This window comes from Oncorhynchus mykiss, chromosome 5 (genome assembly GCF_013265735.2).
Source record: "Oncorhynchus mykiss isolate Arlee chromosome 5, USDA_OmykA_1.1, whole genome shotgun sequence".
NCBI lineage: Eukaryota > Metazoa > Chordata > Actinopteri > Salmoniformes > Salmonidae > Oncorhynchus > Oncorhynchus mykiss.
The window spans coordinates 18,410,647-18,433,438 of NC_048569.1; the positions used below are offsets into that span (position 1 = coordinate 18,410,647).

The window sequence follows — 22,792 nt, forward strand, 5'->3', positions numbered from 1 at the left end:
GCCTCGTAGCTGTCCAGCTGGAAGGAGAAAGTGGCGTTGTCAGAGTTTGCAGGGCGGTAGAGTAGCCCTGAAACCGAGGAGGAAAGATTAGATTCATTACGACCTGGGACATACTGTAGAAAAAGTGAATATGACCTTGGTCAAAGGTGCTAAACATGGACTTAGACTTAGACATCGCATCATTGTATCTGTCCCATTATGGCGTCTGAGCGGCACCATGAGGGCACAGTCTCCATTTTGTAGTCCAAATTCTGTGAGCTGGCAAACAAACTGAAAGGGTGCACACTGCCACCTAGTTTGTTTGAAGGGGTATAAGGTCAAGGTAACTTGCAGTTATGGAATGTTTCCTCACGGTTGACTACTTCAAAATAGTGAAATTCCTCAATGGCGCTGCCCATGCTAAAACAGGCTTTTGGGCACTAGAATCCTATCTATCTCTATGGTGCTACCTGATGAGTCTACTGTACTCTATTTTTATTCTCAAATGTGAGTGAAATGCTCACACTGCCGAGCCTTGACCTCCCGCCAACATGGCTGGGGAAATGGTCCTCTGATACACAAGCCGCACTGCTTCTTAACACAGCGCGCATCCAACCCGGGAAGCCAGCCGCACCAATGTGCGTGCACCTGGCAACCTTGGTTAGCGCGCACTGCGCCCGGCCCGCCACAGGAGTCGCTGTTGCGCGATGAGACAAGGATATCCCTACCGGCCATCCCCTCCCTAACCCGGACGACGCTAGGCCAATTGTGCGTCGCCCCACGGACCTCCCGGTCACGGCCGGTTACAACAGATCCTGGGCGGGAATCCAGAGTCTCTGGCCCTTAACCACTACGCCACCCGGGAGGCGTCTTAAAGTACAGTGCCTTGCGAAAGTATTCGGCCCCCTTGAACTTTGCGACCTTTTGCCACATTTCAGGCTTCAAACATAAAGATATAAAACTGTATTTTTTTGTGAAGAATCAACAACAAGTGGGACACAATCATGAAGTGGAACGACATTTATTGGATATTTCAAACTTTTTTAACAAATCAAAAACTGAAAAATTGGGCGTGCAAAATTATTCAGCCCCTTTACTTTCAGTGCAGCAAACTCTCTCCAGAAGTTCAGTGAGGATCTCTGAATGATCCAATGTTGACCTAAATGACTAATGATGATAAATACAATCCACCTGTGTGTAATCAAGTCTCCGTATAAATGCACCTGCACTGTGATAGTCTCAGAGGTCCGTTAAAAGCGCAGAGAGCATCATGAAGAACAAGGAACACACCAGGCAGGTCCGAGATACTGTTGTGAAGAAGTTTAAAGCCGGATTTGGATACAAAAAGATTTCCCAAGCTTTAAACATCCCAAGGAGCACTGTGCAAGCGATAATATTGAAATGGAAGGAGTATCAGACCACTGCAAATCTACCAAGACCTGGCCGTCCCTCTAAACTTTCAGCTCATACAAGGAGAAGACTAATCAGAGATGCAGCCAAGAGGCCCATGATCACTCTGGATGAACTGCAGAGATCTACAGCTGAGGTGGGAGACTTTGTCCATAGGACAACAATCAGTCGTATATTGCACAAATCTGGCCTTTATGGAAGAGTGGCAAGAAGAAAGCCATTTCTTAAAGATATCCATAAAAAGTGTCGTTTAAAGTTTGCCACAAGCCACCTGGGAGACACACCAAACATGTGGAAGAAGGTGCTCTGGTCAGATGAAACCAAAATTGAACTTTTTGGCAACAATGCAAAACGTTATGTTTGGCGTAAAAGCAACACAGCTGAACACACCATCCCCACTGTCAAACATGGTGGTGGCAGCATCATGGTTTGGGCCTGCTTTTCTTCAGCAGGGACAGGGAAGATGGTTAAAATTGATGGGAAGATGGATGGAGCCAAATACAGGACCATTCTGGAAGAAAACCTGATGGAGTCTGCAAAAGACCTGAGACTGGGACGGAGATTTGTCTTCCAACAAGACAATGATCCAAAACATAAAGCAAAATCTACAATGGAATGGTTCAAAAATAAACATATCCAGGTTAGAATGGCCAAGTCAAAGTCCAGACCTGAATCCAATCGAGAATCTGTGGAAAGAACTGAAAACTGCTGTTCACAAATGCTCTCCATCCAACCTCACTGAGCTCGAGCTGTTTTGCAAGGAGGAATGGGAAAAAATGTCAGTCTCTCGATGTGCAAAACTGATAGAGACATACCCCAAGCGACTTACAGCTGTAATCACAGCAAAAGGTGGCGCTACAAAGTATTAACTTAAGGGGGCTGAATAATTTTGCACGCCCAATTTTTCAGTTTGATTTATTAAAAAAGTTTGAAATATCCAATAAATGTCGTTCCACTTCATGATTGTGTCCCACTTGTTGTTGATTCTTCACAAAAAAATACAGTTTTATATCTTTATGTTTGAAGCCTGAAATGTGGCAAAAGGTCGCAAAGTTCAAGGGGGCCGAATACTTTCGCAAGGCACTGTATTTCTGATTGTTTTAACTCACCACCACTAATGAGCTATGGAGCTTCTCAATGTAATTTTTCATCACCTCAAACAGAAAGTCAACTAAGTCTGTTTTTAGAATCAATTGAGAATGACAATAGTTATTTAAAGTCTTTTAACAGTATTTCCAGTGCCCTCTCTTTCGATAACCACTCGGCATTAAAAGGAAAAATGTAATGCTCTGATCCAGTGGAAACGTCATAAAATACCTGATTACTTCTTATCCTGTGCACAAATAGCCTACAGCTGTGTTTGTCCTGAGGTAACTGGCGTTGGAAACTGAGGGCACAGAATCTTAGTCTTATACTCAACTGGCCCCTCCCTGGATTTTGTGTTAAACTCTCTACAACAAAGCTTTCTTAGTGTCCAACAAGCTTTCTCTGCCCTTAACCTTGTTCTGAACCCCTTCGAAACGAAGGTCATGTGGTTTGGTAAGAAGAATGCCCCTCTCCCAACAGGTGTGATTATTACCTCTGAGGGTTTAGAGCTTGAGGTAGTCTTCTCATACAAGTACGTATGGCTAGAAGTATGCCTAGAAGGTACACTGTCCTTCTCTCAGCACATATCAAAGCTACAGGCTAAAGTTAAATCTAGACTTGGTTTCCTCTATCGAAATTGATCCTCTTTCACCCCAGTTGCCAAACTATTCCTGATTCAGATGACTATCCTACCCATGCTAGATTATGGAGATGTAATTTATAGATTGGCAGGTAAGGATGCTCTGGAGCGGCTAGATGTTCTTTACCATTCGGCCATCAGATTTGCCACCAATGCTCCTTATAGGACACATCACTGCACTCTATAAACTTCTGTGAACTGGTCATCTCTGTATACCCGTCGTAAGACCCACTGGTTGTTGCTTATTTATAAAAATCCTCTTAGGCGTCACTTCTACCTATCTGAGATATCTTCTGCAGCCCTCATCATCCACATACAGCACCCATTCTGCCAGTCACATTCTGTTAAAGGTCCACAAAGCACACAGATCCCTGGGTCGCTGGTCTTTTCAGTTTGCTGCAGCTAGCGACTGGAACGAGCTGCAACAAACACACAAACTGGACAGTTTTATCTCAATCTCTTCATTCAAAAACTCAATCATGGACACTCTTACTGACAGTTGTGGCTGCTTTGCATGATGTATTGTTGTCTCTACCTTCTTGCCCTTTGTGCTGTTGTCTGTGCACAATGTTTACCCTGTTTTGTGCTGCTACGACGTTGTGCTGCTACCATGTTGTGTTGCTACCATGCTATGTTGTCTTAGGTCTCTTATGTAGTGTTGTCTCTTTTTTATCATGATGTGTATTTTGTCCTATATTTAATGTATTTTTAATCACAGCCCCCAACCCTGCAGGAGGCCTTTTGGCAGTCTGTCATTGTAAGAATTTGTTCTTAACTGACTTGCTTAGTTAAATAATGGTTAAATTAAAAATATATATATTTTAATAGTTTCATGATTGGTAGAGCAAGTTTCAGGCGATACAGTTGATTGTTGATACAATATTTCAAGTTTGTTAAAGACAGGTCATGGGGTAGCCAATGTGATTAGTATTTTTATCAGGATATTTTCTACCTGCTGGCTACAATGTTTTTATGTTTTGTGTTTATGTAGGCCATTTTTACATAGTTGGCAATGGCAATTTACTTTTAGATTTGTATAATTTTAATTTAGATTTAGAATGTAGATTAACCACAGATAATGATTGAGATACTAGATGAAACTGTTCCACAAATATATGCAAATCACAACTGGCACTCAGATTGGTAAAATGTGTAAGATAAATTGGCACTCCAAATGATAAAGGTTGCTGACTGCTGGCGTAGCCTATTACAGGCAACTTCAGGAGCATAATGGCAGAATCTGTGAAGGCCAGCAGCAGTGGGAGGAGCATCAAACTGTTTTTTTTTTCTTCCTCTGGTTAGGCTTGATCTTTGGCTCCCTCTTGAGTAATTTGTGTCATAATTATTTAATCAAACAGCCTTACTTAAAGGATCAGACAAGTTCAGTACATATAGCCTAGTTTATTTGATTAAACACAGTGTTTTATATCTACAGTACCAGTCAAAAGTTTGTTTACACCTACTCATTCAAAGGTTTTCTTTAATATTACTATTGTCTACATTGTAGAACAATAGTGAAGACATCAACTATGAAATAACACATCGAATCATGTAACTAAAACGGTGTTAAACCAATAAAAAAAACATTTTAGATTCTTCAAAGATTCTTTGCCTTGATGGCAGTTTCTCCCCTGCTCAACTCTAAACTTAGTACCTACTGTTGGCCTTGAACTGGCTGTCAAATAAGCTAAACACATTCTTTAAATGCCTGACAATCATTTTTCATGATAACAATAATCAAAAACAGTAATGTATTCATATCTCAATGATCCAACTATAAGAACTCTATCCACATTTTCCTAATTTTCCTCACACTTTCCTCATGAAAGCAACCTTCAAAATACATTCCCAAGCAGCATTCCCATCAGAATTTCTCTTTCGGTTTTACATTTTAAAAAGCCAAGTGTAATGAGTATTAAAACTGGCCAGATTTTTTAAATTGTATTAGTAATTTATAGGTAACTCATCAATTTAGTACATACAGTTTATAGTGTGCAACGGGACAGTTCCTGAACCCTCGCACCAGGTTTCATTCCGGAATTTGTTTGAGGACACTCCAGTCACGTACTTCCTCTAAAATTCTGGCTTCGGGGAAAATAAACACCAAAGACCCAAGCCTTAAGTCAAAACGACGAAAGAAAAACACATTTGAAACAACGAATTAAATCAAATAAGTATTGTACCCGAACACGTAACATTAAAGACACAAAATGGTAAGATATCCACGTTTCACATTTGATGGGAAAATGTGTTAGCATGCAAAGTTAGCTAGCTGCCTAGCTAACATGTGGCAGACGCCTGACGACAGTGTCTCAAATGTGTTTTGTTGGTCGAACTGCTCTAGATATAAAACCACGGCTTGTTTCAGATACATATTTGCAAATCCGATGCACAATAGTTAATACCATTTGAAATTACAATGAAATATACTATAGGAATAGTCCCGCTGGACTGAATTGTTTTGATCTTGCCTTACCTCAAGTAGCTAACGCTAATCAATCCGCAATTAGCTAACCAAGTTACTTTAATGGTCATCATTCCAAACATATTTTGAGGATGCTTAAGCCAAGTAAGCCGATCTTTATATATTCAGAAATAATTCATTATTTGTGATGTTTGTTTACTTAACACACATTCAGAAAGCCCTAACCCTTTTAAAAATAAGTCGAATTGTAATCCTTCTTTGCCTCTTACCCCAGCCCCAGAACGAACACATCGAGTTACATCGCAAGCGCCATGGCCAGCGCCTGGACCATCAGGAGAGGAAGAGGAAGAAGGAGAGCCGTGAGGCCCATGAGCGCTCACATAAAGCCAGGAAGATGATTGGTCTGAAGGCCAAACTCTACCACAAACAGAGGCACTCTGAGAAGATCCAGATGAAGAAGACGTGAGTATATAGTCATACACTACCATGCTGCAGCACCCTTTGAAAAATCAGAATAACATTTTTTTGAAAGTAGTGCACTGGGCCTTTACTAGTCCTGTATTAATGGACCAATATAGCTGTCTGTAGCGTGGGCAAACAAATGTTTCCTTTGATTTGCCATTGCTGCTGTTTGTTGACAGCTATGTACCACAACCTGTCTCACCACAGCCTCAAAATGCACGAACAGAGGAAGACCAAGCAGAAGAACGACGACAAGACGCCTGAGGGAGCAGTACCAGCCTACTTGCTGGACAGAGAGGGACAGTCACGCGCCAAGATCCTCTCCAACATGATCAAACAGAAGAGGAAGGAGAAGGCTGTGAGTATTCGATGCCTTTCTTTTTCTTGTTTGTGTTTTCATCATGTCTCACCGAAGACAGTGTTTGTCTGGACAGATTATCTTGTATAAAAGGGAACAATACCTAGCTGACATTGTTTCAAATGTCAACATAAAACTGTATGGATTGGTTTCCAGCAATCCCATATTAAGCCTAGTCCTTAACTTAAATGCACTTTCAATGAAAGTGTGCAAAGCCCAAGCCAGTTTAGTTGAAAACAGGTTCTTAAAGGTGTCCTGAAATGCTCTCTGATCGGATATTCTGTTTCTCCCTGTAGGGTAAATGGGAGGTGCCCCTGCCCAAGGTTCGGGCCCAGGGGGAGACGGAGGTGCTCAAAGTAATCCGTACAGGCAAGAGGCAGAAGAAGGCCTGGAAGAGGATGGTGACCAAAGTGTGCTTTGTAGGTGACAACTTCACCCGCAAGCCTCCCAAATATGAACGCTTCATCAGACCCATGGTAAGGAGGATGGCGCCATTACTCACTAGCATACTGTGTGTGTGTATATATATGTGTGTGTGTGTATAATATATATTTATTGTGTGTGTGTGTATATATTAGAGGTCGACCGATTATTATTTTAACGCCGATACCCATTACTGGAGGACCACAAAAAGCCGATACCGATTAATCAGACGTTTTTTAAATGTTATTTTTTAAATATATACATATTTGTAATAATGACAATTATAACAATACTGAATGAACAATGAACACTTATTTGAACTTAACATAATACATCAATGAAATCAATTTAGTCTCAAATAAATAATGAAACATGTTCAATTTTGTTTAAATAATGACAAAACAGTGTTGGAGAAGAAAGTAAAAGGGCAATATGTGCTATGTAAGAAAGCTAACGTTTAAGTTCCTTGCTCAGAACATGAGAACATATGAAAGCTGGTGGTTCCTTTTAACATGAGTCTTCAATATTCCCAGGTAAGAAGTTTTAGGTTGTAGTTATTATAGGAATTATAGGACTATTTCCCTCTATACCATTTGTATTTCATATACCTTTGACTATTGGATGTTCTAATAGGTACTTTAGTATTGCCAGCCTAATCTCGGGAGTTGATAGGCTTGAAGTTATAAACAGTGCAATGCTTGAAGCACAGCGAAGAGCTGCTGGCAAATGCAGGAAAGTGCTGTTTGAATGAATGCTTACGAGCCTGCTGCTGCTTTCCACAGCTCAGTCAGAGACTTAATTAGAATATAATAACACACAGAAATATGAGCCTTAGGTCATTAATATGTTCAAATCCGGAAACTATCATTTCGAAAACAAAATGTTTATTCTTTCAGTGAAATACGGAACCGTTCCGTATTTTATCTAACAGGTGGCATCCATAAGTCTAAATATTGCTGTTACATTGCACAAACTTTAATGTTATGTCATAAATATGTAAAAATTTGGCAAATTAGTTTGCAACGAGCCAGGCCGCCTAAACTGTTGCATGTACCCTGACTCTCGGTACCTAATGGCAGTCAGGCTACCTCTGGCGAGCACATAGAGGGCTGTGCGGCCCCCCAAAGAAATGCCACCCTACACCATGACTGACCCACCGCCAAACCGGTCATGCTGGAGGATGTTGCAGGCAGCAGACCATTCTCCACGGCGTCTCCAGACTCTGTCACGTCTGTCACATGTGCTCAGTGTGAACCTGCTTTCATCTGTGAAGAGCACAGTGGTGAATTTGCCAATCTTGGTGTTCTTTGGCAAATGCCAAACGTCCTGCACGGTGTTTGGCTGTAAGCACAACCCCCCCTGTGGACGTCGGGCCCTCATTCCACCCTCATGGAGTCTGTTTCTGACTGTTTGAGCAGACACATGCACATTTGTGGCTTGCTGGAGGTCATTTTGCAGGGCTCTGGCAGTGCTCCTCTTTGCACAAAGGCAGAGGTAGCGGTCCTGCTGCTGGGTTGTTGCCCTCCTACGGCCTCCTCCACGTCTCCTGATGTACTGGCCTGTCTCCAGGTAGCGCCTCCATGCTCTGGACACTACGCTGACAGACACAGCAAACCTTCTTGCACATTGATGTGCCATCCTGGATGAGCTGCACTACCTGAGCCACTTGTGTGGGTTGTAGACTCTGTCTCATGCTACCATTAGAGTGAAAGCACCGCCAGCGTGGTCACCACCTTCAGAACCACTCCTTTATTGGGGGTGTCTTGCTAATTGCCTATAATTTCCACCTGTTGTCTATTCCATTTGCACAACAGCATGTGACATTTATTGTCAATCAGTGTTGCTTCCTAAGTGGATTTTTTTTTTGAGCAGTGTATTAGGTTAAAATAAGTGTTCATTGAGTATTGTTGCAATTGTCATTATTACCAGCACCAGCACATTCTTGAACATGCAATACGGCTTTCTTCAGTACGAAATCATTATCGACCCACTGTGCTGTCAGACTCTGCATGCTCATGGGGCTGACATCGTTGGTACAAATGTCAGTTGTGAAGCTAATACCAGTGGCGCCCATAGCAAGTAGCTCATGGATGTGTTTCAACAATACTGTAACTCCGGTAGGGCAACATCTGAAAAATAGCACCTACTTGGTAGTGTGTACCGGTGCTCGACGAGTCGGGGAAAGCCAACATCATCCACAACAGAGAAAGGTTGATTGTCACGGGCAATGAATTTCATTATCTTGGCGTTTTAATGGATTTTTCCTTTTGAGTTGTCTCGCTGAAATGTTCTTACTCTTTCAAATGACTGCTGGACTTGAACTTGTTTAGTTGTTGGAAGTGTGGGCTTAGTATTTTTCTGCTTTTGTTCTGTGTTACGCTCCCGAACCCGGGATGGGTAGTATCAAGAGGTTTTAACATAACTTCAATAATATTCCAACCGGAGAATTCCTTTGTCTTCAGAAAAGCAAAGGAACGCAGCTACCTCTCATGTGAAATGCATGTGAGCAGCGCGTGACTGCTGGCAGACCTCTGACTCAATCCTCTTTCACTACTGTGACGGTCTCATGAGCCCCTCCTTTATAGTAGAATCCTCAAACATGTTTTTAAAGACGGTTGACATCTAGTGGAAGCCTTAGAAAGTGCAACATAACCAATATCCCACTGTGTATTCAATAAGGGCTGGGTTGAAAATTGACCAACCTCAGATTTCCCACTTCCTGTTTGGATTTCTTCCCAGGTTTTTGCCTGCCATATGAGTTATGTTATACTCAGACCGTTTTAGAAACTTCAAAGTGTTTTCTATCCAATAATAATATGCATATATTGGCAACTGGGACTGAGGAGCAGGTAGTTTACTCTGGGCACCTTTCACCCCAAGCTACTCAATACTGCCCCTTTCTGCCATAAGTTAATGCTTATTGCACATTTTATAAAACCGACTAAACGGCCTGTATCAATCTTTATTTGACTAAAATGCTGCAGTAATGCGTGTGAAACTGAGCATTCATTTTCCACAATGAAAATCGGTACATCCGTTTTTAGTAGTGTATGCTCTGCTCAAGATTTGAGTTGAAACATCAACAGGGTATGATTCGAAAGGTTAATTTATCCTCTTACAGTAAAATAATGTCTCCATGTGTTTGTCCATATGACCGATTTCTGTTGGACCAAACCTCAAATGCAAGTTAACTCTTGCCAAAATCTGTACAAATGAAGCCCAATGCGTTTCTATGGGCTTATTTTTAACCTAAGTTTGTCACCTGCCTTCCCGCCTTTGGGACAACGACTCCCATTGTTAGGACAGAGACATGAGCATCTCGTCATTATATACAGATCTCTGGTGTGAATGGAAAGGTGCACAGACAGAGCGAACGAGACAATTCCAAAAAGACATGAGAACAAGTGGATGTAAATACAAAACTAAATTATGCGATACATGCATTTTGGAATATCACGCAAACAGAGAATTAATTTGAATATATCCCCCAGCCCTAATGTGTATATTCTCTAATATACAGTATTTGGCATGTTGACGCCTTTCTCAGTTAGTTGCAGTGTTTGAAACTTTGACGTGTTAGCACCCTCATCACTGTGTGAGCGACTACATTTTACAAATGTATCAGTCTAGAGCAACTTAGTTACAACCAATGCATTCAACTAAATGACGTAAAACAACTTAAATTGACTTAAACCTTTTTGCTCTTTGGGAACCATTGGCAAACTTCCTCCAGTGGGCTCAGTGTTGAACAGGTTTTTCCACTTCTTTCAATGATGTTCCTAGTTAAGAGGCAAAAAACCCTGAAAAAAATGTCCCACCCGCCTCTGCCCTTTCCTCTCTTCAGGGTCTACGCTTCAAAAAGGCCCATGTGACCCACCCGGAGCTGAAGGCCACATTCTGTCTCCCCATCCTGGGTGTGAAGAAGAACCCCTCGTCACCCCTCTACACCACCCTGGGGGTCATCACCAAGGGAACCGTGGTAGAGGTCAACGTCAGCGAGTTGGGCCTGGTAACGCAGGGGGGAAAGGTCATCTGGGGTGAGTCAGCTCCTGTCCTCTCACATGGATATTTATCTGGATCAATATGGGCCGGTTTCCCAGACACCAATTTAAGCCTAGTTCTGGACTAAAAAGCACTTTCCATGGAGATTCTCCATTAAACATGCTTAGTCCACGACTAAGCTTAGACTGTCTGGGAACCCGGCCCTATATGTTACTTATTTAACCAGAGGGCTGCAGAATTGTGGGGGTTGGTGTAGTCCGGTATTGCTACAGGAGGATGTATACTTTTATTAAACGGTGCAGAAATGTCTGATAAGACGGGTGTGGCCAAAGTAAAGAATAGGGAGTGATGGCAATATATTAGATTGATCTCACTCCTGACAACACTAATATAAAACTGCATGCAATCTCAGTGTAATTAAATTTCTGAAATGTAGGGATTAAAATGTCTCTTCTTCCCCAGGTAAATACGCCCAGGTGACAAATAACCCAGAGAACGACGGCTGCATTAATGCTGTACTGCTGGTGTAAAATGAAGAACTCTATGGGATGTTTTCCCAGACACAGATTAAGCCTAGTACTGGACTAAAGCATTTATGGAGACTCTCCATTGACCTTGTTTAATAGTCCAGGAATAGGCTTAATCTGTGTCCAGGAAACCGCTCCTCTATACAGACGGGCCTGTAACATACAGCCAGAGTTGGGGCTGGCATGGAATATCAGACATCTGTGGTTAAACCGTATGATGGAGAACATCAGATGGCATATTTTGCAACAAGGTGTCTCGTAACTAAATTCTGGACTGTGACTAAAAGTGTTTGTCAAATAGTTGTCATTTGTTTTTCTTGGTTGCATATTGCCTCAACAAGATTCATATGTGACTGCGCTCTGAGAAGCGGGGGGATCCTTCAAAACTGATTAAGCGCAATGCTTGTGAAAAAGGATGTTGGGAGAAAGCCAGCCTATACAAGTCCCCTGCACTCCTCAGAAAAGTCTGACAGCAGGCAAGCCCGTTGATGTCCGGATACCTGAGGGTCACCCAAAGTCCCCACAGAAAAGTAGGTGGTAGATGTTCCCTTTTTCTTTGCCGTCGGCATCTACAGACCGATTTATCAGACCTACAAAATCACCTTTCATCATAAATTATTACTCATTATGATTCGTAGATCGTTCACTCCGCAGCTGCTAACTGCAACGCTGTGCATTGGTCCAGCTTGCTGCTGATGGTCTTGCATCCCTTTACGGAGAAGAGCTTCTCTGTTTTGGGGAAGTAAATCATTTCTCTGGCCGACTGGTTAGCCACTTCCTGGTTGGGCTTCAGGCCCTTGGCAGCCATCTCAACCATGCCACACATCAGATGTGACGGGTTAGGGAAAAGAAACAAGGATGGACAGAATAAAAAAGGAATTTTGTATTTGAGGTCTAAAAAGCCTTGTTTTCTAATTCCAGGATTATAAACACAGAGGGGACTAATCTTAACATTAGACACGTGTAACTTGATCTTTCAATGCATGATTTGTTAAATACGAGAACGAGTTACAACAGTGCATCTAAAGAGTGATAGTGAACAGCTGGCTTACTCTGCTTGTTGTTGGACAAGGAGAGCGGTGTTTCCAAATCCTTCAGCTCCATTTCTGTCTTGCCCTGCTCTCCAGAAGTCCAGGGCCACCTGAACTATTTTATCTCCTCCAGTGTTGCTATGGAGATGAGCAACACAGTAAATATTAAGGGATCAGAAATAACTTAATTTTGTATGATTAAACGTCTTATTGACAGCTGACTTTCAGCTAAGTAAAATAGTCACTACAGGTCACTTAGTTGTGGCCAAAATTTGAGAATGACACATTCATTTTCACAAAGTCTGCTGCCTCAGTTTGTGTGAGGGCAATTTACATTTTCTCCAGAATGTTATGAAGAGTGATCAGATGAATTGCAATTAATTGCAAAGTCCCTCTTGGCCATGCAAATGAACTGAATCCCAAAAACACATTCCCACTGCATTTCAGCCCTGCCACAAAAGGACCAGCTGACATGTCAGTGATTCTCTCGTTAAAACAGGTGTGAGTGTTGACGAGGACAAGGCTGGAGATCACGGTCATGCTGATTGAGTTCCAATAACAGACTGGAAGCTTCAAAAAGGAGGGTGGTGCTTGGAATCATTGTTCTTCCTCGCCAACCATGGTTACCTGCAAGGAAACACGTGCCGTCATCATTGCTTTGCACAAAAAGGGCTTCACAGGCAAGGATATTGATGCAGAACATTGATGCAGTAGTAGCTAAGATGGGGATAAGTCTGTCTATAATAAAGTGATGCTCTGCCTTAACACTATCAACAAGGCAGGTCCTGCATGCCCTAGTTTTGTCACACCTTGACTACTGTTCAGTTGTGTGGTCAGGTGCCACAAAAAAGGACTTAGGAAAAGTGCAATTGGCTCAAAACAGGGCAGCATGGCTGGCCCTTGGATGTACACAGAGCTAATATTAATAATATGCATGTCAATCTCTCCTGGCTGAAAGTGGAGGACAGAATTGACTTAATCACTACTTTTATCTATAAGACATGTTGAACGTACCGAGCGGTCTGTCTAAACTACTGGCACACAGTTCGGACACCCATGCATGCCCAACAAGACATGCCACAGGTCTCTTCACAGTCCCCAAGTCCAGAACAGACTATGGGAGGCACAGAGTACTACATAGAGCCATGACTACATGGAACTGTTCCACATCAAGTCATTGACGCAAGCAGTAAAATTAGATTTAAAACCTTATGGAACATTGGAGACTGTGAAGGAACACACATTGGCACAGGCACATGCATACACACAATAATATATGCACTATACATACACATGGATTTAGTACTGTAGATATGTGGTAATGGTGGAGTAGAGGCCTGAGGGCACACAGTGTGTTGTGAAATCTGTGAATGTAATGTTTTTAAAATTGTATAAACGGCCTCAATTTTGCTGGACCCCAGGAAGAATAGCTGCTGCTTTGGGGATGGGGATCCATAATAAATACAAATTGCAAGTAGCCAAGGAATAAGCCCTTTACTTACTGCAAAGGAGGATATGTTAAGAAAACCAGTTGCAACAATTCATAAATCTGAAATCCCCCCCCAAAAGAAACGTTACCACACTGATAGTAAAAGTTCAACATATGATGTTATGCTGAAGGAGATCCAGTCTGGTCTACAATGTTCGTGATAATAGCAACCCAGAAAAATTATATTTGAGTCAAAGTCTGTTAAACTAGTCGCTGATTCTAGCCATCCCTTCTGGTTAGTTCTAGTCAGGCAGCTTAGTCTCCCATTCAGATGACCCCCACTTTTGTTAGTGTCTTATTGGTCAAGGTCACACAATACTTATCACCACATCTCCTTCAGCCTGTCAGTGGACTTGATTCCCAGGACTTCAGTTAGTACAGTGCCTTGCGAAAGTATTCGCCCCCCTTGAACTTTGCGACCTTTTGCCACATTTCAGGCTTCAAACATAAAGATATAAAACTGTATTTTTTTGTGAAGAATCAACAACAAGTGGGACACAATCATGAAGTGGAACGACATTTATTGGATATTTCAAACTTTTTTAACAAATCAAAAACTGAAAAATTGGGCGTGCAAAATTATTCAGCCCCTTTACTTTCAGTGCAGCAAACTCTCTCCAGAAGTTCAGTGAGGATCTCTGAATGATCCAATGTTGACCTAAATGACTAATGATGATAAATACAATCCACCTGTGTGTAATCAAGTCTCCGTATAAATGCACCTGCACTGTGATAGTCTCAGAGGTCCGTCAAAAGCGCAGAGAGCATCATGAAGAACAAGGAACACACCAGGCAGGTCCGAGATACTGTTGTGAAGAAGTTTAAAGCCGGATTTGGATACAAAAAATCTATATGTAAATTGTTAGGTTCGTAAGAATAGCCATGCTTAAAACATGAAATGTAACAGTTAAAATAGATCTGTAAATGTACAAACCTTCTGACTTAGAATACGTGGACAACTACAAATACCTAGTTGTCTGGTTAGACTGTAAACTCCTTCCAGACCCACATCAAACATCTCCAATCCAAAGTTAAATCTAGAATTGGCTTCCTGTTTCGCAAACAAAGCATCCTTCACTCATGCTGCCAAACATACCCTTGTAAAACTGACCATCCTACCAATCCTCGACTTTGGCGATGTCATTTACAAAATAGCCTCCAATACCCTACTCAACAAATTGGATGCAGTCTATCACAGTGCCATCCGTTTTGTCACCAAAGCACCATATACTACCCACCATTGCGACCTGTACGCTCTCGTTGGCTGGCCCTCGCTTCATACTCGTCGCCAAACCCACTGGCTCCATGTCATCTACAAGACCCTGCTAGGTAAAGTCCCCCCTTATCTCAGCTCGCTGGTCACCATAGCATCACCCACCTGTAGCACGCTCTCCAGCAGGTATATCTTTCTGGTCACCCCCAAAACCAATTATTTATTTGGCCGCCTCTCCTTCCAGTTCTCTGCTGGAACGAACTACAAAAATCTCTGAAACTGGAAACACTTATCTCCCTCACTAGCTTTAAGCACCAGCTTTCAGAGCAGCTCACAGATTACTGCACCTGTACATAGCCCACCTATAATTTAGCCCAAACAACTACCTCTTTCCCTACTGTATTTATTTTATTTTTTTGCTCCTTTGCACCCCATTATTTTTATTTTTACTTTGCACATTCTTCCACTGCAAATCTACCATTCCAGTGTTTTACTTGCTATATTGTATTTACTTTGCCACCATGGCCTTTTTTTGCCTTTACCTCCCTTATCTCACCTCATTTGCTCACATCGTATATACACTTGTTTCTACTGTATTGACTGTATGTTTGTTTTACTCCATGTGTAACTCTGTGTCGTTGTATGTGTCGAACTGCTTTGCTTTCTCTTGGCCAGGTCGCAATTGTAAATGAGAACTTCTTCTCAACTTGCCTACCTGGTTAAATAAAGGTGAAATAAATAAAACAAATATCCCTTTAAATGGAGCAAAGGCAGGAACATGGAGTTTTCAAAATAGAAGCCACTTCCTGGTTTGATTTTCCTCAGGATTTCGCCTGCAATATCAGTTCTGCTATACTCACAGACAATATTTTGACAGTTTTTGGAAACTTTAGAGTGTTTTCTATCCAATACTAATAATAATATGCATATATTAGCAACTGAGACTGAGGAGCTGGCCGTTTACTTTGGGCAACTTATTCATCCAAGCTACTCCGTGCTGCCCCCCAGCCATAAGAAGTTAATGTACATTTGTAAAACAGAGCTGGTAATAACTCTTCTCATTACAGCCACCCTTTGTCCCTGTTGTCCTGTCGCAAGTGGCCTGGTAATGAAAGATCGGTATCTCAGTGCATACTTAATATAAATCGTTTGCAGTGTGTAGACCCCCCCCCCCCCCCCCCCCCCCCCCCTTCTCCCAGCACTTATCATTCTAGCGTGTCTTCTTCAGATAGCATTACAGTTCATCCTTGCCTATCGTATTTGATGGTCCTTGATAATGTCCCGATTTCAATATCCAAATAGATACATCCGTTTCTCCCACATACACGAGTCTCTCACCTGAGCCATTATCTCTCTCCACGCTCACTCCACACGCACGGTCTCCGCACTCCTGCCGCCCGTACCCAGGTTTGACTCGGACTCAGATTGGAGTGTTTAAAAATCACTGTTGCATTGAACGCCTTTGTCGCTCTTTTTTCAGACGGTTAGGGAGGGTTTCGAGGCTCACACACATTGTGGCCAAATTATTCCTATATGCATTAAGACACCATCTGACGTCACCTTCCGTTATAACCTCAAGACAGGACAGATCAGAACAACAGTTTAGTTCAATTCATTTCTCTTTCAAGAAATCCAGACAAGCATTGACTATATGACAAATTACATTCCCAATTTTCTTAATAACATTATCTCTATAACAAATGTAAGATCAGGGAGTTAGCACCCTAACCCATTGGAGAATCCCACCAACAATCCAGTAGTCCCAATCTGGTGAAATTTGTATCGACACAAAAATGAAAAAATGAAATCAGCAATACACATATCACAATCTATTTGGAGTAACTCATCCCTATTTAACATATATTTTTCCTTCTATATGCAAACTGAACAAAATACATTTGTATATTTACCCAAGGACCCCAGGAAACTGGTCAATTTCCCTTTGAACACATGATTCACATTGTGATTCAAAAACAGCATGTTAAATCAAAAATAAACAAATTCGAATAACCAATCAACTTAGAATTACAACTCTTGATAACTCCATAAGGAAATAATGTCTCACAAAGTAATGGTAAAATAGAACAGATACTGGTGTTTCTCATTTTATAATTAAGTCCTACCTGTTTTGATCATGTCTAGTGAGATGCATCAGGCCTCACCAGAAAGTCAGGATACAGGGCATTTGACACCATTAAATATTTCCTCTCCCTTTTCTTTCCCTGTCCTTCCGAAACCATTTATAAACGTTTTAAACCTTTCCATAATTCTGCATAACCACCGCACCACAATGTTCATGAACTATAACAATTAAAAGTTCATTTTAGGTTTAGTAACCCCTTTGCTATCACCTTGTTACCCCTCGACCCTTTCGTCCATTTTAGAAATCTATTTCAGAATAAGACGACATAAAATGTAAATCTATTTTATAATAAAACCACATAAAATATCTCATGATTGAAAAAAAAAATGTTTTCTGAGTTTGCAAGGAATGTTTGGCCAGAATTTTAATTTGTTACCTTTTTAGAATCCATCCCCCTGGCATTTCGCATGATTCTTCAAGCCAAAATTGTTTTCCTGTGGCAAATTTAGCCAATTTCTCATCATAAGGAATACCCAATATTTGATCCTGGCAACTATTAAAAAGCTGGGTAAGATGTGATTCATATGTCTTCCTTCACATAGAAACTGTAATCTCTATGAACCACTATCGATGGAACCGAGGTCATACACACAGCTATGTAAAAGTTTGCATGGCAGCATTTCCTCCGAATGCAACAAGCTCCATTCCTACTCTAAACACGTTCTTCCAATGTTTGATTTTCCCACATCTAAAACAGGGAGCTATCTCCTTACGCTTTGATGTTTTTTCGCTATGTTTCTTTGTCTTATCGTGGCCATTGAAACCATGGTTAGTAACTTTCACTGTGGCTGTATTAACCTCTCACACGCCTGCGAAGTGAGTGGAGTTATATTCCACAAACATCTTGCTCTATTTCATCCACAACCCCGCAATTGCCATTTTGATCACAGGTTTCAAACCTGCCATCAAAGCCGAAGTACAAATTCGATCAATGCACTCCAGTACCCAGTCTGTTTGCAGCTGAGTACCTCTACTAATTTCCCATATTCGAGCCAAATTGGAATATTGCTCATGCCCAGGGTGTTTAGATTTCGTCACTCCCGTCTCTAATACACTCTTTCTATTAAATATTTTCCAAGGTAGCGCTACCCACTTCCCTGGATAATAGTTATGGTATTTGTGCCTATTAACATCTCTAGGGTATATGGGACGCTAGCGTCCCACCTGGCCAACATCCAGTGAGATTGCAGAGCGCCAAATTCAAATACAGAAATACTCATTATAAAAATTCAGAAAAGATACAACTATTTTACATAGGTTTAACCTTTCTAGGGAAGGCGTTCCGCTAGCGGAACCCCTCGACAACATTTCGCTGAAAAGGCAGCGCGCAAAATAAAAAATATATTTTTTTAGAAATATGTAACTTTCACACATTAACAAGTCCAATAGAGCAAATGAAAGATAAACATCTCATTAATCTACCCATCGTGTCCGATTAAAAAAATGCTTTACAGCGAAAGCACAACAAACCAAACGATTATGTTAGGTCATAGCCAAGTCAAAAAAACACACAGCCATTTTCGCAGCCAAAGATAGGAGTCACAAAAAGCAGAAATATAGATAAAAATGAATCACTAACCTTTGATGATCTTCATCAGATGACACTCATGGGACATCATGTTACACAGTACATGTACTGTTTTGTTTGATAATGTGCATATTTGTATCCAAAAATCGCAGTTTACATTGGCAAGTTACCTGCAGTAATGTTTTGATTCCAAAACATCCGGCGATTTAGCAGAAATACTCATAATAAACATTGATAAAAGATACAAGTGTTATTCACATAATTAAAGATAGACTTCTCCTTAATGCAACTGCTGTGTCAGATTTCAACAAAACTTTACAGAAAAAGCATAAGCTGAGAACGGCGCTCAGAACCCAAAACAGCCAGAGAAATATCCGCCCTGTTGGAGTCAACAGAAATGAGAAATAACACTATAAATATTCACTTACCTTTGATGATCTTCATCAAAAGGCACTCCCAGGAATCCCAGTTTGACAATAAATGACTGATTTGTTCCATAAAGTCCATCATTTATGTCCAAATAGCCACTTGTTGTTAGCGTGTTCAGCCCAGTAATCCATCTTCATGAGGCATGAGCACTTTGTCCAGACAAAAACTCAAAGTTCCATTACAGGTCGTAGAAACAAGTCAAACGATGTATGGAATCAATCTTTAGGATGTTTTTAACATAAAACAACCGGAGAATTCCTATATCTGAAGAAAAGCACTGGAACGAGAGCTAATTCTGTCGGGAGACACTGCCAGACCACTGAAGTGCAACTTGACACCATAGACACTGTATTCGGTAGGCCAAGCTTTAAAAAAACTATAAACCTCAGATTTCCCACTTCCTGGTTGGATTTTTCTCAGGTTTTCGCCTGCCATATGAGTTCTGTTATACTCACAGACATCATTCAAACAGTTTTAGAAACTTGAGTGTTTTCTATCCAATACTAATAATAATATGCATATATTAGGCTTTCTAGTTCTGTGTCCTATAATTGGTTCAGCTTACGACTTTCATCTCACCAAGATGTTAGAATTAGTGATAACAGGTGTAGGAACTGTGCCTACCTTATTTCTGGTGCCGGCTCCTGTTTCACTGATTACGAATCTCTAGTTCGACTGCAAATCGTGGTGAACCCTGCTCGCAGCGCCAACTGTTAGGTTCTAATTCTCAGAGTAAAAAAAATCTACGGACACTATGAAAGCTTAAACAAGTTTATTCTTCCCAGAGGATCAATACGGCTGCGTTAGACAAAAATATTTTCACACAAGCATTGATATTTAACCCTACCTCCTAGGCTACGCAGGAAACTAACTAATGCAGCCATAAATATTTCTTTCTCCCTTAACGTGACCTGACCTGACCCCGACCCCCTTCATCACTAATCCATGGCTCTCTCCCCTTATCAATGCCTGCCACGTGTTCGCTTCCCTGCACTCAGCACCTTACAAACCTAATTGCACACACTATTTACCTTCCTCCTACAGATAACCATTAACTTCTGGTGTAGACTGTCTAAATCTTTCAATAGGATCCCTGATATAACGTTATACATTACCCTCTCTCCCTCAGTGACATGAATAAGTATATTTCATATTCTCAGAACCCAACACTGGATAGGCCTAAATTAAACATTGAATTATTAACGAGATAGGCTAAAGAACTTTGGAGAATTTAGATCATTTTGAATACACACATGGATTTCAATAAACACGTGGATAAGACTGTTCTATTCTCTTTGATTTAGTTCCTATTGCAACTCCAACAATTGACAGAATGGATGACATACTGACTGACTGAAGTGAATGAAGGATGAATTCTGAGTTACACGTGTCATGCATGCTCTGCACTTTATTTGGCTAGTAGGCAAATAGGCCTCATTAGAGTATAATGACAATGCCTGCATGCCTCCAGAAAGGCATCTTCTGAGACTCCGGTGGCATACATAATTCATCAAACCTCTTTTATTATTCTATGTTTCATTATTCCTGGAATATACTACAGGTTATGATTGCAGACAGAGCCCAGAGAATGGGACGGTGCAATATTGAATTAGTCATGTTTTGATAAGGTGCATGCATGGAGATGTCCACGTCACCCAGAGATATGCCCATGCTGTAGAAATACACCTAGTGGACTGAAACTTCACTGTTGTAGGCATAATATAGCTAGCGCTATCTAGATCTGCACTGGCAAACAAATCCATGACATTAGCTTCCTAAATGTGAACTCAACTGAGGAGTAATAGAGAATGGAGACTTTTAACTGGAAAATATGCAGGATACCTGTTTCCCTGACTTCCCTTTTTTCAATACTGTATTATTCTTGTTCACATAGCACTCCTTACAGGCTGTTTGGTGTATGCTTTTTTCTGTTGGTGAGATCAAACTGTCAACTCTGAAAGGTGTTATTGTATGTCAGAATTGCAACACAAGATTTGTTCAAGCCTAAAATGTTAGTCCGTAATCTTAACATGGTGTTTGTATGTTCACAGATTAAATTTCACATTTACGTTTCATGTTTCACGCATGGCGTTTCTTACGATCCAACAATTTACGTATGGATTTTCTTACGATCCTAACGATATGTACGTTCAACCTTTTGGCCTCTATCTGGCTCCATAGCTGCAACCATACCACAGATAGAACAATGAGCCTGATTTTTCACCCTTTTGTATAAATCTGAATCATCCGTTGGCATTTCTACCACCCAGTGGCCAGCAGTAGAAGAAGATGGTGCGAAATGGATTTTGGCCGACATTCTGCAAATTTTGTCATCGATTAAACATTTGATCTCAATACAGTTGTCTGTTCCCAAAACTATAATCTGTTATGAACAGAGTGGACTAAGTTTTGTAGACTTTACCCTTTGCCAAAGTAAAAAAAAAAAGCATTGTTTAGAAGGAGTTCAAGGGCAAAATAGAGTTATTGCACACCTGCATTTCACAGAATAGTAGTTCCCTAACGGAAATATGCAAATAAATGCTAGAACCTACTAATAGGAGCTTGCTGGCTGGTGCTTGGCTCTGCCCACCTCTTTGCTTGTTCTGCCCCCTATGATTAATTTGCTTCCATTGGAAACGACAAGCTGTGTGGTCTATCTTGGGTTAGTTATAAAAAATCTTTGGCCGTACCAATTGCTATGCTGGTACTGATGTTACACAACAGCACGCCCAGCAGCAAAATCTGTATCATATTTGGCTTCATCTTTGACAGTGTTTACTATACTACACTGAATAAAAATATAAAAGCAACATGTAAAGGGAGTGTCCCATGTTTCATGAGCTGAAATAAAACATCCCAAAAATCTTCCATACACACAAAAAGCTTATTTCTCTCAAATGTTGTTCACAAATTTGTTAACATCCGTGTTAGTAAGCATTTCTCCATTGCCAAGCTAATCCATCCACCTGACAGGTGTGGCATATCAACAATCTTATTAAACAGCAGGATCATTACACCGGTGAACCTTGTGCTGTGGACAATAAAATGCCACTCTAAAATTTGCATAATACAATGCCACAGATGTTTTGAGGCACAACGCAATTGGTATGCTGACTGCAGGAATGTATACCAGAGCTGTTGCCAGAGAATTCAATGCTCCCTTCTCTACCATAAGCCGCCCCAAACGTTTTAGAGAATTTGGCAGGACATCCAACTGGCCTTACACTGCAGACAACGTTTATGGCATCGTGTGGGCGTGCTGACGTCAACATTGTGAACAGAGTACTCAATGGCTGCGGTGGGGTTATTGTATGGGCAGGCATAAGCTACAAACAATGAACACAACTGCATTTTATCAATGGCCATTTGAATGCACAGAGATACCTTGATGAGATCCCATTCTCATGCCATTCAGCCCCCGCCATCACGTTTCAGCATGATAATGCACAGCCCCATGTCACAAGGATCTGTACACAATTCCTGGAAGCTGAAATTGTCCAAGTTCTTTCATGACCTACATACTCACCAGACAGGTCATCCATTGAGCATGTTTGGGATGTTTGAAATTTCACAAAGCCATTAAAGAGGAGTGGGATAACATTCCACAGGCCACAATCAACAGCCTGATCAACTCTATGTGAAGGAGA

General features: G+C 41.2%; 1 protein-coding gene across 1 annotated transcript; it reads left to right on the plus strand.

Moving 5' to 3' along the window:
• Positions 1 to 5,127: 5,127 nt before the first annotated feature.
• LOC110523366 (ribosome biogenesis protein NSA2 homolog) lies at positions 5,128 to 11,612 on the plus strand. Its single transcript, XM_021601997.2, has 6 exons — positions 5,128 to 5,328; positions 5,815 to 6,002; positions 6,210 to 6,360; positions 6,657 to 6,836; positions 10,628 to 10,820; positions 11,248 to 11,612. Exons 1-6 carry the CDS (start codon positions 5,326 to 5,328, stop codon positions 11,313 to 11,315), a joined length of 783 nt encoding a protein of 260 aa, XP_021457672.1. The 5' UTR covers positions 5,128 to 5,325; the 3' UTR covers positions 11,316 to 11,612.
• Positions 11,613 to 22,792: the final 11,180 nt, after the last annotated feature.